The sequence below is a fragment of the Hetaerina americana genome, unplaced genomic scaffold (genome assembly GCF_022747635.1).
Source record: "Hetaerina americana unplaced genomic scaffold, ioHetAmer1.1.p SCAF_3, whole genome shotgun sequence".
In the NCBI taxonomy this organism is placed as follows: Eukaryota; Metazoa; Arthropoda; class Insecta; order Odonata; family Calopterygidae; genus Hetaerina; species Hetaerina americana.
In genome coordinates, this window is record NW_027286874.1 from 55,889,350 (window position 1) to 55,902,899 (window position 13,550).

The window sequence follows — 13,550 nt, forward strand, 5'->3', positions numbered from 1 at the left end:
TCGCTTCTCACTTGTTTGTGGGCGTTCTGATGAGCGAGTGGGAGTACCGAATTGGTGGTATGGTTAGATTACAGGAGGGAGTCTTAAATGGGGTGTGCGGATAATATGCAGAAAACTAGTTTTGTTATTCCCCCATACTTTGATTAACATGAAATATTTGGATGGCGTAACCTATGTTTTTGGATGGAGTAACCTATTTTCATTTCTAATTGTACTCCAACTGTGTGTCGGTAAAGATGCACCTGTAACGTCCGTCACAAGAAGCGTACAGCTTAATGGATTCCACAGGTATGTTTTGCCAACCATTGGAAAATTTGAATCCCCTGTATATAGGTATTGTTCAAAATATCTTAATTGCGTAAAGTATGTCAATGGGACGTTCATTGCATTTGTTTAAATCCCAGGCTCCAACAGTGTTCTTAACTCGAAATTTCCATGTTGGTTTGAATTTCCATTGTCGTAATGAACTGGGAACAGCGATGTGTTTCGAATTGTTCGAATTCATCTATTGATAAACAGTAGCTGTCTGATTTATTCTCAATCTCAATTAGGTGCCATGACCTGGTGATAATGCCAAAAATTCACCTAAATATCCATAGTTGAGGGCAAGAATTAATGTTATATGAGTTAAAATGGGTATAATGGGCAATGAGGTCACACAAACATGTCAGGAATATTTCCATTTGTTGTGCAAGGACTTATTTGGATTTATGTTCAAAGTTTTGGGAAATAAGGCTCACATAGCGATGACAATGATTCATAAGCTCAATGTGGAAGACAAGGAAATCACTTTATTTCCTTTATTCCACGAGAAAGATCAAAGGGTGTCCAACGTTCGGTAGAGATCATCAATTGATATAGGAACATATAATACTAAATTTTTCTGCACTTGCCTTAGACAGGAGAAATATATATAATCTCTAACTTAAATAATTCTTAAAACATTTATATTCAGTGGGGACAATATTACTGGACTTCTATAGGAACATAATAGAACACATATATGTACATACATAGCACATGCATTATAAGCAAATAAATTCTTATTTTATGATAATTTTTATACGAGAATGAGCGAAATATAAGATTTCATTAGTAAAGAATAAAATGACTGAGTATCCATGGACACTCATTCAACCAATTAACCTGGAATGATCATTTAATGCCATGTATCTATTTCAAGATCGATTATCTTTTAAAGTAGGAAAGCATTCCACTGCCAATATAATAAAAAAACAATGTGTATTTGTAATTGCTGCCAAATTAAATGGTATATTTATTTTATTGATCACTTCTAAAAATACTTAACCCAACGAATAGTTATGCCTGAAATATTAAAGTAGTAAAACAATATTAATATTATAGGTAATTCACTGGTTAAGGTAGGTTTTGGAATGACACAAGCTACCAAACGGTACAGTGGCAATTCCCTTGTCTTCCCTAATGAATCAACCCAACATCCAATTCTACAACTCCAATCCAAGCCCCTCTTCAGCTCCATATAGTTTTCTTATTTTCCTTCCATCCAACATCCCTATTCTATTCCTGCCCCCTTCCTCACTTGCCTAACATTTTCCTCTCTATTAAAATCTTCAATATTTTATTACCAATCGAAATGCTCTGCATCCATCGTTCCTGCCTCCTTTGGATTTCTTCCAACAATTCCATTTCCTCCCCCACCATGCCAAGCACGTTCTTATTTGTTTTCCTTTCCGTCCACTTCATCTTCTCCACACCCACATTTTAAAAGCTTTCAATATACGCTTATCATCCTGCTTTAATTACCATTACTTCTACTCCATACGTAACTATGCTCCATATGAAAGTTTTAATTATTTCTCAACATCAATTCCCTCCTTGTGAAAGTTTCTTTACCTGATGCAATTCTTCTTCTTATGTCCCTTTACTTCGGCCATTTTGGTCCAAAACACTTCTGAGATACGTTAATTGTTCCACTTGCTCTAGATTTTACCCTCCTACTTTAATGTTTAGGTTTGCCTTTCTCTTTCTGGAAAACTGTGTGATCTTTGTTTTACCCACATTTATTCTCATTTCATATCTATCTCATTGACTTTACATTCCACTCCGCAATTCTTGCAACCCTTTGGCTGGCTGACAAACTAAAGCTCATCAGCAATCTAATTGATTTTATGAATTGTCCCCCGACTTCCATTCACATCTCCAGTTCTTCCTATGACTCTTTAACCATTTCCTCCTCATATACAATGAACAGCATAGATGATAATGTACACCCCTTTCTTATTCTTTCCAACACTGCTCATCCAAACTCTCCATCCCCACTTGCACCTGAGCAGACTGAGACATACGCATGTTATGGGTACTCATATCCCTTCAATCTACTTCTATTTTCTGCAAAATATTCATTAGTTTTTCCCAATTCATTCTGTCTAATCATTTGCTCTCTTCTCCATCCTCTTATTGATGATCCTGAGAACTACTTTAGCTGCATGTAAAATCAAACTTATTGTTGTGCAGTCCTCACACTTTTTCAACCTTTACCTTTTTTTGGAATAAGATATGTAACTAATTTGGCAAAGTGTTCAGGCCAAATTCTTCTCTCATTGATACTACGAATTAGTCCATAAAAACTCTTCGTCCCTCCTTTCCCCAAATCTTTAAGTAGATTGGGGGAAACAGTATTAAATATATTTTGCTAGGTTAATGTAGAACCTGTACTGAACAATTTTACCTTGGTGAGCAATGTGTCAATTGGAGAATTTTTACTTAGGATTAACTAATATTTCTTTTAGAATTTATTTTGCTCTCTCATATTTAAGTTAGATAAAATTATAATTGGTAACTATAAAATCTTTTATCTTTCAGGGTTCTTGAAACAAATTTTGTGGTAGAAAATATTCTCACCGAATTCAGAAATTGTAAATGGGCAATGGACCAAACAATTCCTAGCGGGGCTTATGTTGACCCCTTCCAGCTAAAAGAATATGAACGTTCTAAGCTAACTCTTCACCAAATGCAAATAGTGGGTTCTGTAGACATAGAAGCAGCAGAGCAGCATGCAGAGGATCATAGACTTTTGATATTCTTCAATGAAACTACAATACCATCATTGAATAAATTACGTAAGTAGATAATTAAGCTTTTTAAGTCGTACAAAAAATTGCATAGAAATGTGAACGTATGTAGTTGTATCTCATGAGTGACTGTTATGAATTCACAGATATAAAATTTCCATTTCATCTGCGATATCACAAGGCTAATAATGGCGGTGGTATGGCAACTGTGAGATTGACTGGGCCAAAACTACTCATGAGATGTCATGAAATGATGGGCGAAGAAATTTTGGAGGCACCTTGTTGTCATTTATGCAAAAATTGTGACTGGAACATCATTCATCCAATTCACGTATGCCTTCGATTTTTTCTGGCTACTTATGCAATTTCCTTGCTTTATGCGGTTTCCTTGCTTCTACGTATAGAAAGTCACGAATGAGTGAAATTTGTTTCTAAGATTCAAGTGTGTAATAGGGACTTATTTCCCCTTCTAATTTACATTTTCAAGATACATTAATTCTATTAACTGCAATGGATTGTTTGAAGAGCTCAAAAAATTTATACTTTTTTACCTACTTATGTCAAGGTTTTGATGTACCTTTTAAAATTCAATGACAACACACATTTTTAGCCATATAAGTGCAATCTTATTTGCAACAAAATGTATGCATTTTAAATAATTTGATAAAACTAAGAAGATAGATAACAAATTAACAAAGTTAGTTTCATCTATAATTGGCATCCACAAATTAATCGCAACAATATTGAAGTATGGCTGTCGGTCAATCTTAGCACTAGCATATTATTGTTTCTGTTGTAAGTTATGAAAAGCAAATTTACACCAAACCAATCCTACCTTTATACTCTTTACGGTGGAAACATTACCATAATTGTCAAAGATCATGCAGTACCAGCCAAACACATTTTTAGTGTGAAAGCTGATAGAAATATTTCATTTGAAATTCAGATAAAATATAGAATCCTATGAAAATCTTCTGTGATTTTAAGTATTTCAGCTGTAAATCTTGTGTAGTATTAAATTCTGTCTTTCAAATGTGAAGATGAAGAATGATTACCCAAAAAAAGAATACTACCTTGATCAAAAAGTTCCCGGAATAACCACCGTGTGGCGCTCCCATCGTTCCGATTTGAGTTCTGTTTTTTTGTTAAATTGGTACATCTGTTGTTGATATTCCCTTTAAATCTTAGTGTCATAACTTGACATTTGCAAAAGTTACGTAGCCAAGAGTACATCTATCTCTGTGTGTGTTGGCGATTTTTTACAATTTCAGAAATGGATTTAAATTTGCAACAACGAACTTGTATTAAATTTTGCGTAAAAAACGGATTTAGTGGCGCACGGACGTTGGAAATGTTGGAAAAGTGTTTCGGCAACGATTCTCTAAAAAAAACGGTCATTTACCAGTGGCACGAGCGGTTCAGAAGTGGTCGTGAGTCAATCGAAGATGATGAACGCAGTGGCAGACCATCGACATCGAAAGTCGGTGAAAAAATTGATAAAGTAAAAGAAATGTTGGTCAATAACCGCAAATTAACCATCAGAGAAATAGCGGAGGACTTGAACATTGCCTATGGATCCGCCCAAGACATTGTGGTTAATGATTTGGGTTTCCGTCGTGTAGCAGCAAAGTTGGTGCCAAAAGACCTCAATTTCATGCAAAAAAGAGACCGTGTTGACGTCGCAAAAGACATGATTTGCGAGGCTGAATCCGATCCCACATTCATCAAAAGGATCATTACTGCAGACGAGACGTGGGTTTATGAGTACGACACGCAATCCAGACATCAGGCAAGTGAATGGCGTTCACCAAATGAGCCGAGACCAAAAAAACCACGTCGTTTTCAGTCAAAAAAGAAGGCAATGCTGACGGTTTTCATGGATTACAACGGTGTAGTGCATCATGAATTTTTGCCAGAAGGCCAGACAGTAAACAAAGAGTATTATTTGGGCGTTATGAGACGTTTGCGTGAAGCAATTCGCCGAAAGAGACCAGAAATGTGGGCAGAAAACTCGTGGATTTTGCACCATGATAACGCACCGTCGCACAGTGCTATCATTATTCGTAATTTTTTGACGAAAAATGCAACAAATACCATCCAACAGCCACCGAATTCACCTGATTTGGCTCCCTGTGACTTCTTTCTGTTCAATCGAGTTAAAAAACCATTACGGGGAACGCGTTTTAGCAGCCGAGAGGAAGTAATGGAAAAATCGCAGGAAGCACTGATGGACATACCGAAAACCGAATATAAAAAATGTTTCGAGGATTGGATCAAGCGCTGGCATAAGTGTGTTGCAGTCGATGGGGATTACTTTGAAGGGGACAATATAGATTTAGATGAATAAACTTGTATTTTTAATTTTCTGAATAAATTCCGGGAAATTTTTGATCAAGGTAGTATGTAACAAGTTATTCTTATCACTCATAAATTGGAAAAGTTATCAAAATCTAATGGAGGCCAGTTTGATAGGTGATGGTATCTTAGTACCAAGTCCATTAATGAGTACTAGTCCATTTATTTATTCACTTATTAAGGTAAGGGGGCCACCTCCTTTCCTTTTCTCATCTATGGTTTCCTTGGGAGTTCTAGTATGTGATAAATGACTCAGCTTGTGTGAAGCTAAGGGAGCCCAGAGACATCCCTGTGGGCACCCTTAGTTCCACACTTGCATGTGGAATTATCAAGTCAATTATTTCATTTCAATATGATATGCAAATTCCATAAAGTTACAGCAGAGGCTACAAAACAAACATCCTCTCATAATGCTTAGCCATAATAACTTAGATAAATGCTTGTTTATGTATTGAAAATTTTGGGTGGCTTATCAGAAAATGACAGGAGAAATTTTAATTTGTGTACGTGGGAGAGCGAAAGAAAGAGGATATTTTGACATTTTCTCATTCACCTATATCATGTACAATGATACAATATTACAGGGTATCCAGCACAATGGCCCTGTAAAATTCTTTGATTTTTACCAATATACTTGAACAATTTTCTTTTCCTTGGGCAATGCACACATTCTAACTTTTTATCCCAATTGTGGAAAGATATATTATCCCATAATATTCTTTCTGCTCCGTCTTTATTTTTCAAATAAAATGAGAATTTTACCTCCATGAAATATCTTCTACTGGTAACTCAACCACCACTAATGGCACTACTTTCAGGTATATCAGACTTGACTATGAACTGTTAAAGAAAGAACCACAGAGTAGTCAATGTGTTGCTGACATGCCTTGATATTATTTTTTAAATCTGAAGCAGCCAATTGACATTGATACACAGTATGAAAAAGCTATAGTGGATATTAGTGCCAATTTTGCTTGTGACTCTCTGCTGGGATACAAGCAGCCATTATGCTCAGAACATGCTTTAAATATTGAGAATATGAAGCATTTGAATTTTGTAAAAGGATACAACTTTGATATTCAAGTGACATTTTTTCATAATTTACCCACTTATCCTCAAAATTTTAAATGTACCCAGTTTTTACAAATTCCTACTTGCCAGAAACTTTATGTATAGCATGCTGACTTGAACTATGGTTTTTCCAGAAAAACCGAGGTGATAGTCTGCCTCTGCATAACCAGGATATGGATCCTAGGATTAGTTGCAATTTAATTCTCATGAACCGAGATATAAACATGTGTCTATGGTGAATGTTCTATTCTTTCTATCCTTAAGCTTTACATCTGTTTTATTGGCAATGCACATTTAACTCTATGCAGATTAAAAAAATTATGAATTTCTCATTCACAGGATATAGAAGATATTTATTTGCAAGTTCCAGTTGGAAACCTGGATCACAGAGAGTGGGTAACCATTGTAACATTAATCATGATAATTGGAAGTTGTTATTACATCATAAGTCCCATAAGTGAAATAATAACTTTAAAAAATGTTTGATGTGAAAAATGTTAATAAAACTTGGCACATATGTGTTAGTAACAGTCACTGTTTTTTTGAGGTGGATTTATTGTCATGAAAAACATTTTCCTTCCCTTCAGAATTATGTGAAGACTTCAAAGATGCTTTCTCAATTTCTTGCCACAAAATATCTGTAGCTTCGGAGTCATGTAAGGGTATTTCAAAGGCATGGACATAATTCTTCAATTGACCATAAACATCTTATATTTTGATTAAGGAAGACATAAATGGAATAATGACAATTGCACTGTGCCTGAAATACTGTAAAAAGAGAATGAGATCAACATAACCATATTTAATTGATTGAAACCTATGCATACTCCTTTTATGCCTTTAGGTATATCTTTCAGAAAATGATACCTGCATAAAACTTGTGTGAAATACAAAATATGTGAAGTATTGAATTATTGATTATTACACGAATATTTTGGAGAATAGGGGAAAATAATACAACTGCTTTAATAATATAATGTTAAATAATTAGAATGAAAAAATTAAAACAAAATAAATGCAAAAAGTTGTCTACTTAAACTATAATGAAATTTCCTCATTTTTTCTGCATGCACCTCCATGAATTGAGGTTTGATTGAAATCACTCAAAATTTGTGTTATTGTTTCATATTTCTGGTAAATACTGGATGTAGTTACTTATAGCAAGGGGGATCTAGATGGTGAGATGGCTATCATACTCGCTTCCCACCCAGGGGGTCCGGGTTCAAATCCTGGCAGTGTTGAATATTTTTCAGAGGTATCTCGAATCCTACTTAAGGTGCTTCGTGGAGGGCAATTTGAGTCCACCGTCGGTCGGATGGGATGTTAAGCTGTGGACCCCTTGGTGCCTTTCGTTAAGAGTGGGCTAATGCCGACGCCGGGGGTATCTCTCCACCCTTCATCCTTTCCTATGCATCCCCTATGATGAAAATGACCTCAGCTGTCAGTCGCCTCCCCAAAACAATACTTATAGCATGGATAGTGCTTTAAAAGTTATAATTTTTAACAATTACAAGGTTTTTCCAGATATTTTACTACCGGCAACATTGCTCAATTGTCCAGCCCAGTTTACACTCAAACTTAAGATCATCTATCCTTGAAAATGTGGTTTGATTGTTAGTACAGTAAATAAAAAGTGACTTGTCAGTTTTAGGACTACATATTAGATTTACATCTTCCTTGAGGTATGGAATGCTGAGATTTGTAAAATACCTGATTTTGAATATATACTTGATTAAGCTCACTTTTGGGTTTTACCAGCTATTGCACATACTAAATGTCATAAAAAATATTACGTTTTGGCATTTCAACGTTTCATACTGATAACAGAAACATTCCACGTAGGGATAGTCCATTTAACTTACAATATAATTCGTATAAAAGATCCAGTCTAGGAAATGGGTTATCAGAGATTGAAATTTTATTTAAAAGGAATATTAGTCATTTATTTATTTGAATTATGTCAGGATGGCTTAAAAATATTAAGTAGCTTTTATGATTTTTTTCATAAGCCAATGTTCCTCCTAAAATTATATTCATAATTCAACTAGCCTTCAGAGAGTAGGTTATTATCCCTGCTCTAAAAAAAATCCAAAGTGTACTGATTTTGACAGAACGGGAAAATACTTAGTTAAAGATTCTAAAATGAATGCTTTGTCCATAATGCTTCAAATAAATCACTAAGATAACTTATTCATTGGTGTGGTTCAGTTGATTCAGAAATTTTTATATAATACCAAGTGAATTGATAATCTACCATGATGGGATACCCATTCCTTATGTGCTCATTACATGTGCATCATGTCTCTATAACTTCAGGCTCAATAAATACGATAATTCTTACTTTCAGTTCCAACTAAATGTTCTGTCTTTACTAAAATAGTAGTAGTTTTTATGGGAGGCGACCAACAGCTCAGGTCATTTGCGCCATGAAGGATGGACAGTAAAAACTGAAGGGTGGAGAGAACCCAGGCATCAGCATTAGCCTGTTCTTAATGAAAGGCCCCAAGGGGTCTGCAGCTTCAACATCCCACCCGAAGGATAAGCGTACTCACTCAAAAGGCCCTCCACAAAGCCCCTCAAGTAGGGATTGGTACACCACTGAAAAATATCTGTTGTCGCTAGGATTTGAACCCTGGTACTCCGGGTGGGAAGCCAGTATGTTAGCCACCTTGCCATTACTAAAATATGTACCACATCATGGTGTGATAATTCTAATGAACAGATTAAATGCAATGATAAAGGATACAGCCTTTGATAACATTCTCTGATGCTGAATAATCCCATCGTATTTTGGTGATATCCTTGTATTGCCTCAAAGTTTTCCTGGAAAAAAATTGGGAGTAAAAGTTTTATTCGTATTAATAATGTCTTCATTTTATTTTTTAATTACTAAACCAAAAACATCAAAGTTATATAAATCTGGACATCAGTCAGGCATTCCACTTAAAAGTATCTATTATTATATATGATTGCTTTATGGATTTCTGACAAAACATAATTTTAAAGGCATTGAAAAAAGTTAACAATGTCACTACAAGAAAGGATTGTATGTTTATGGGATTAATTTCTCCATTAATCTTCTGGGGACTCATTGGGAACTAATATTATAGATACCATTATATCAATATGTATGAGAGCCACCACCAAGAGAGCCTCTTAGAATTGGTAATTTGGTGCGACTGTTGAACTACAAAATATCCTACGAGCCACGGCAAGGTGTGTATACCCACCAGGCACCATGCACAGCACACGGACAAAATAAATCGCGCAGCATGCAATAGAAACAAATTGTGGATGATGTATTTCATGATAATTTGTGATTTTTCAAAGGTGCTGAATGCCATTGGAATAATGATCAGTCTCAAAGTTATTTAAAAGTTTCAGTCTAAAAAATAATTTTCGCTATTCGAGGGTATAACACCCCGTATCTTTCAACAATTTTGTCACATTGCTGCCTGTGCCATGACTGTAGTGGAAGTTTTGTGCTACATGCATTTATCCTCGAATGGCTGAGGGCCATATGACTTCCTCCGACCGTGATTAAGGCTTTCTTCACAGATTCCTATTCCCAAAATAACTGCAAGCGGTACATTCTGAATTGTATGTCCAACGCTCTAGTATTTCGTAACTGAATTAACTTAGGCTAAATAAGCACTAAATTAAAATATTTATTACTCTCGGAAGAAAGACCCAAATGTGATACATGAAATGGATATCGGAAGATAAGAACAACAAAAACGAATGAGTTAAACGTACGTCCAAAAAATTGCGATAAAACAATTTTAACATGATACATTTTTGGCTACAAATTTTCAGTCAACATTCGTATAGCTAAATGTTAAATGTCGATATCCCAATTTAAATTTAAGCAAGGTGATTGGAGCTCGATTAAGTTCCAAGAATGCTGTTAAAATAAACTGAACATATATGCTTTATATTCGCAATTTACCGAACAAAATAAAAAAAACATCCAGTTATGACATGCCAATGAACTAAATTAAGAGACGGAATTGCTGGATTTTGAGGACATCAATAAAATAAAGGTACTTACCCGATTTTCCTGAGTGTCTCTTCGTCTTCTTTGGAGGGTATCTTATCGTTGCGTTTTTCCTCGATACGGCTTTCAGCAACTCGCTTTTCTTTGAGTAGATTCAGGTATTCCGATTCCAATTTTCTCTGATGATGACAACGGTGTATTAGATTTAATAAGCAAGTGGATAACTCCACTACAGCACAGCGTACTTACTATTTCAAAGTTCAACTTCTCAGCTTCTTGTTGCTCCCTCAGGATTCCATCCTTCTCAACTTTAAGTTCCTGGTTTAATTCTAACAGATATTATAAGCGAAACAGTATGACAATACAATATAGGCCATTGGTACTTTTGAACGGACAAACGTCGTACTCACCTGGTTCCTCATCTCGTAGGTCACCTGGAGTTAAACTCCAAGTATCGATTGAATTCAGTTGATGTTCCACGTTTTCTGATCTAAACAGCAATTTTGTGGCTTTCACATAATCGCTGAAATTATCACCAGGCACACTTCTCATTTCAATGTCGAAGGATACCATTTTCGGGGCAAAATTCAAACAAAGTTACCAGTAGATCTTAGAATTCAGGCTTCACTTGTTTTAATAAATCTGAATTCTCATATTTGATATTTCCACATTATGCGCCCTAAGAAATATTAGCTGTTCCATCGAATATATCCAATTTTATTAGAATATAGATATTAATGTAGTGATAGTCTTATGGCATCACACATTTTTGATATATCTGAAAGAAATTAAATAAATTATTTTCGATTCTTATTTGTTACAAACAATTGGGGGGAAATCAAAGCAAAATCAAGGTTTACCAATCTTTATTTTTGTAGGCGTTTGTTTATATATGTGCAATCATGGTACTTTTTATTAAGAGTAAGGTACTTTTACTTTCAATAGATAACTGTAGGTAATCCAATTTCAGACTACATGTTTCAAGCCATGATATTCTATTCCAAATTTTCGAATAGTCCAACGGTAGGGGTGATTTGCTCGGGTCTCTATTTGTATAGACTATAATTTTTTTTAAATCTTCTCTCTGTTTTAAATTTCATTATTTTTTGTTATTCGGGATGAAATATTCAAGGGTCAAGATTTTGTTTAAAACAAATCTATTGGCTGAAGGACTACTAGGGCAAGACATTCAGTTAGCTAAGGTAAGTTTAAGGCTAGCCTTATTTCCCACATATTCCACCTCGACTTACAGAAAACTTTCTAGGATTATGCATTTCTAAGAAAAATGCGATTTATTGTTTAATTGTGACTAATGTAAGAGGAATAGTTTACAATTTATTGGAAATAAAACCTGTTTTCTGATTTCTATAGTAAAAAATTCACTTATATTTCAAGCCCTTTACTCAGAACTGACACTAATCTATCAACACAAAAATGACAACAATGTAGTTCCATAACATTTTTGGGACTTAACTAAATGACACCCTTGACTGGCATTCTCTCATAGTGGATATGATCAATAAGAGGGCAATGCGAGCCTTCATGATTCGTAAAGTTTTGCAACTACTTTTTTCAATGCCTTAAAACTAGTCCTGTTATGCCAAAATCCATTCTTGTATGCCCTATGATGCTCTTTTGTGGAAACACTAGTATTGTGGCCAAGGCATTTTCTATGCAAAAAAGGTTTTTGAAAGCTATGGCCAAAGTATCCAATAGCCCTCTTGGAAGATCACAGTTTTTTGAAATTCGAAATAATGCGGCTAACATGCATTACTGTGCATTGTATCTAAAAAAATTCAGGTTAATTTCTTCCTAAATCTTTACTATATTGTCACTTCACCCGTGAGAGAGATGCTATTCTATTAATTCAGCACCCGTTTGCTGTATCTAAGATATGCCATCACTCTCTTTCAATTATTTTTTTACAAATTGCCATTGAATATTAAAAATGGTCCTACTGTAAATAAGTTTAAAATTGAACTTAAGAAGCAACTAATATTTAAGTGATTTTACAGTGTGTATGACTTAATGAATAATAAATTGTGATTTTCAACTGGGTTACATGTAAGAGCTAATTGATTTTTTAAAATTTTATACGGGTTCGAGTACTATATTTCTTTGAAGTGCGTATTTTCATTTATTATTCTAATTCTTGTTTTTGTATATTTATGGCTATGTCACATGCCTGATCAACAGAGCAATATAATAAATAAATCAAGTTTTGAGAAGACATATTGAAACCCGAAGATCATTTTATATGATGTTGATGAATTCTTTTGATTTTAGGTTCTATGGTTGTAGGTCACCATTGTTATCTCTTTGATAATTTCTTTGATAACAGTAGCAATCTCGAAATAACATTTGTGTTTTGTCTTTCATGTTTCATTTAGCTACCTGCTAGAATTTATATTCCCATACCTTTCTTCATAGCACTACTCTCTCTCAGTTTTGATATATAAGTAATCAGCCCTCCAAATCATATCCTAGCCAGAATATAAAAAAATAATGATGGTTGGTGAATACTTATGTGATTAAGTGGTGCATCCAACTGCTTTTTCTTATTAATATTGTGATGGATTCCTACAAACAAAGTTCTTGCTTACAATCAAGAAGCATTTTACTAATTCCCTCTTACAAATTTTTGGTGTGGATCATGTGGCATTGAGTACTCCACTTTTATATCTCTGATTTTGCAAAAACGGTTTTTGATGGACGGAATGAACATTTGCTCCAAAACTTCTTCATCAACCATCTTATTCTGCTGGTTCTTTCTCTAAATTTTGTCAGCGATACTTTTCTTAAAGCATAGGCCTTACAATTATTTTGATGTTGATTTGTTTATGTGTCGGGAATCTCAGGCGAAACCTACACTCAATTTTTATCACTGAGTTGTTTATCCACTATGAAAAGCTAATGGTCTGTTTCATTCTGCAGTCTCATGAATGTGCTATGGTGAATAGGTTTTGACAAAATATTCTAACAATAAACTTTTATGATATAAGCAACCTCCCAGGGGGAAAATAAATTGAGTGTTTTAGTGGAAAAGATGACCAGAAAAGAAAAAGGTCCCATAC

The 13,550-nt window shown here is 34.7% G+C and overlaps 2 protein-coding genes across 2 annotated transcripts; one reads left to right on the plus strand and one right to left on the minus strand.

Annotated features, from left to right (window-relative positions):
* The first annotated feature begins 29 nt into the window (after positions 1-29).
* Positions 30-7,009, plus strand: LOC139690124 (phosphatidylinositol-glycan biosynthesis class X protein-like). The gene is made up of 4 exons (XM_071587371.1): positions 30-288; positions 2,845-3,101; positions 3,200-3,384; positions 6,819-7,009. Exons 1-4 carry the CDS (start codon positions 149-151, stop codon positions 6,963-6,965), a joined length of 729 nt encoding a protein of 242 aa, XP_071443472.1. The 5' UTR covers positions 30-148; the 3' UTR covers positions 6,966-7,009.
* LOC139690128 (kinetochore protein Spc24-like) lies at positions 6,805-11,091 on the minus strand. Its single transcript, XM_071587373.1, has 5 exons — positions 10,887-11,091; positions 10,726-10,805; positions 10,531-10,655; positions 9,226-9,302; positions 6,805-7,186 (listed from the first exon to the last, which is right to left on the minus strand). The coding sequence occupies exons 1-5, from the start codon at positions 11,047-11,049 to the stop codon at positions 7,011-7,013; spliced, it is 621 nt and encodes a 206-aa protein (XP_071443474.1). The 5' UTR covers positions 11,050-11,091; the 3' UTR covers positions 6,805-7,010.
* Positions 11,092-13,550: the final 2,459 nt, after the last annotated feature.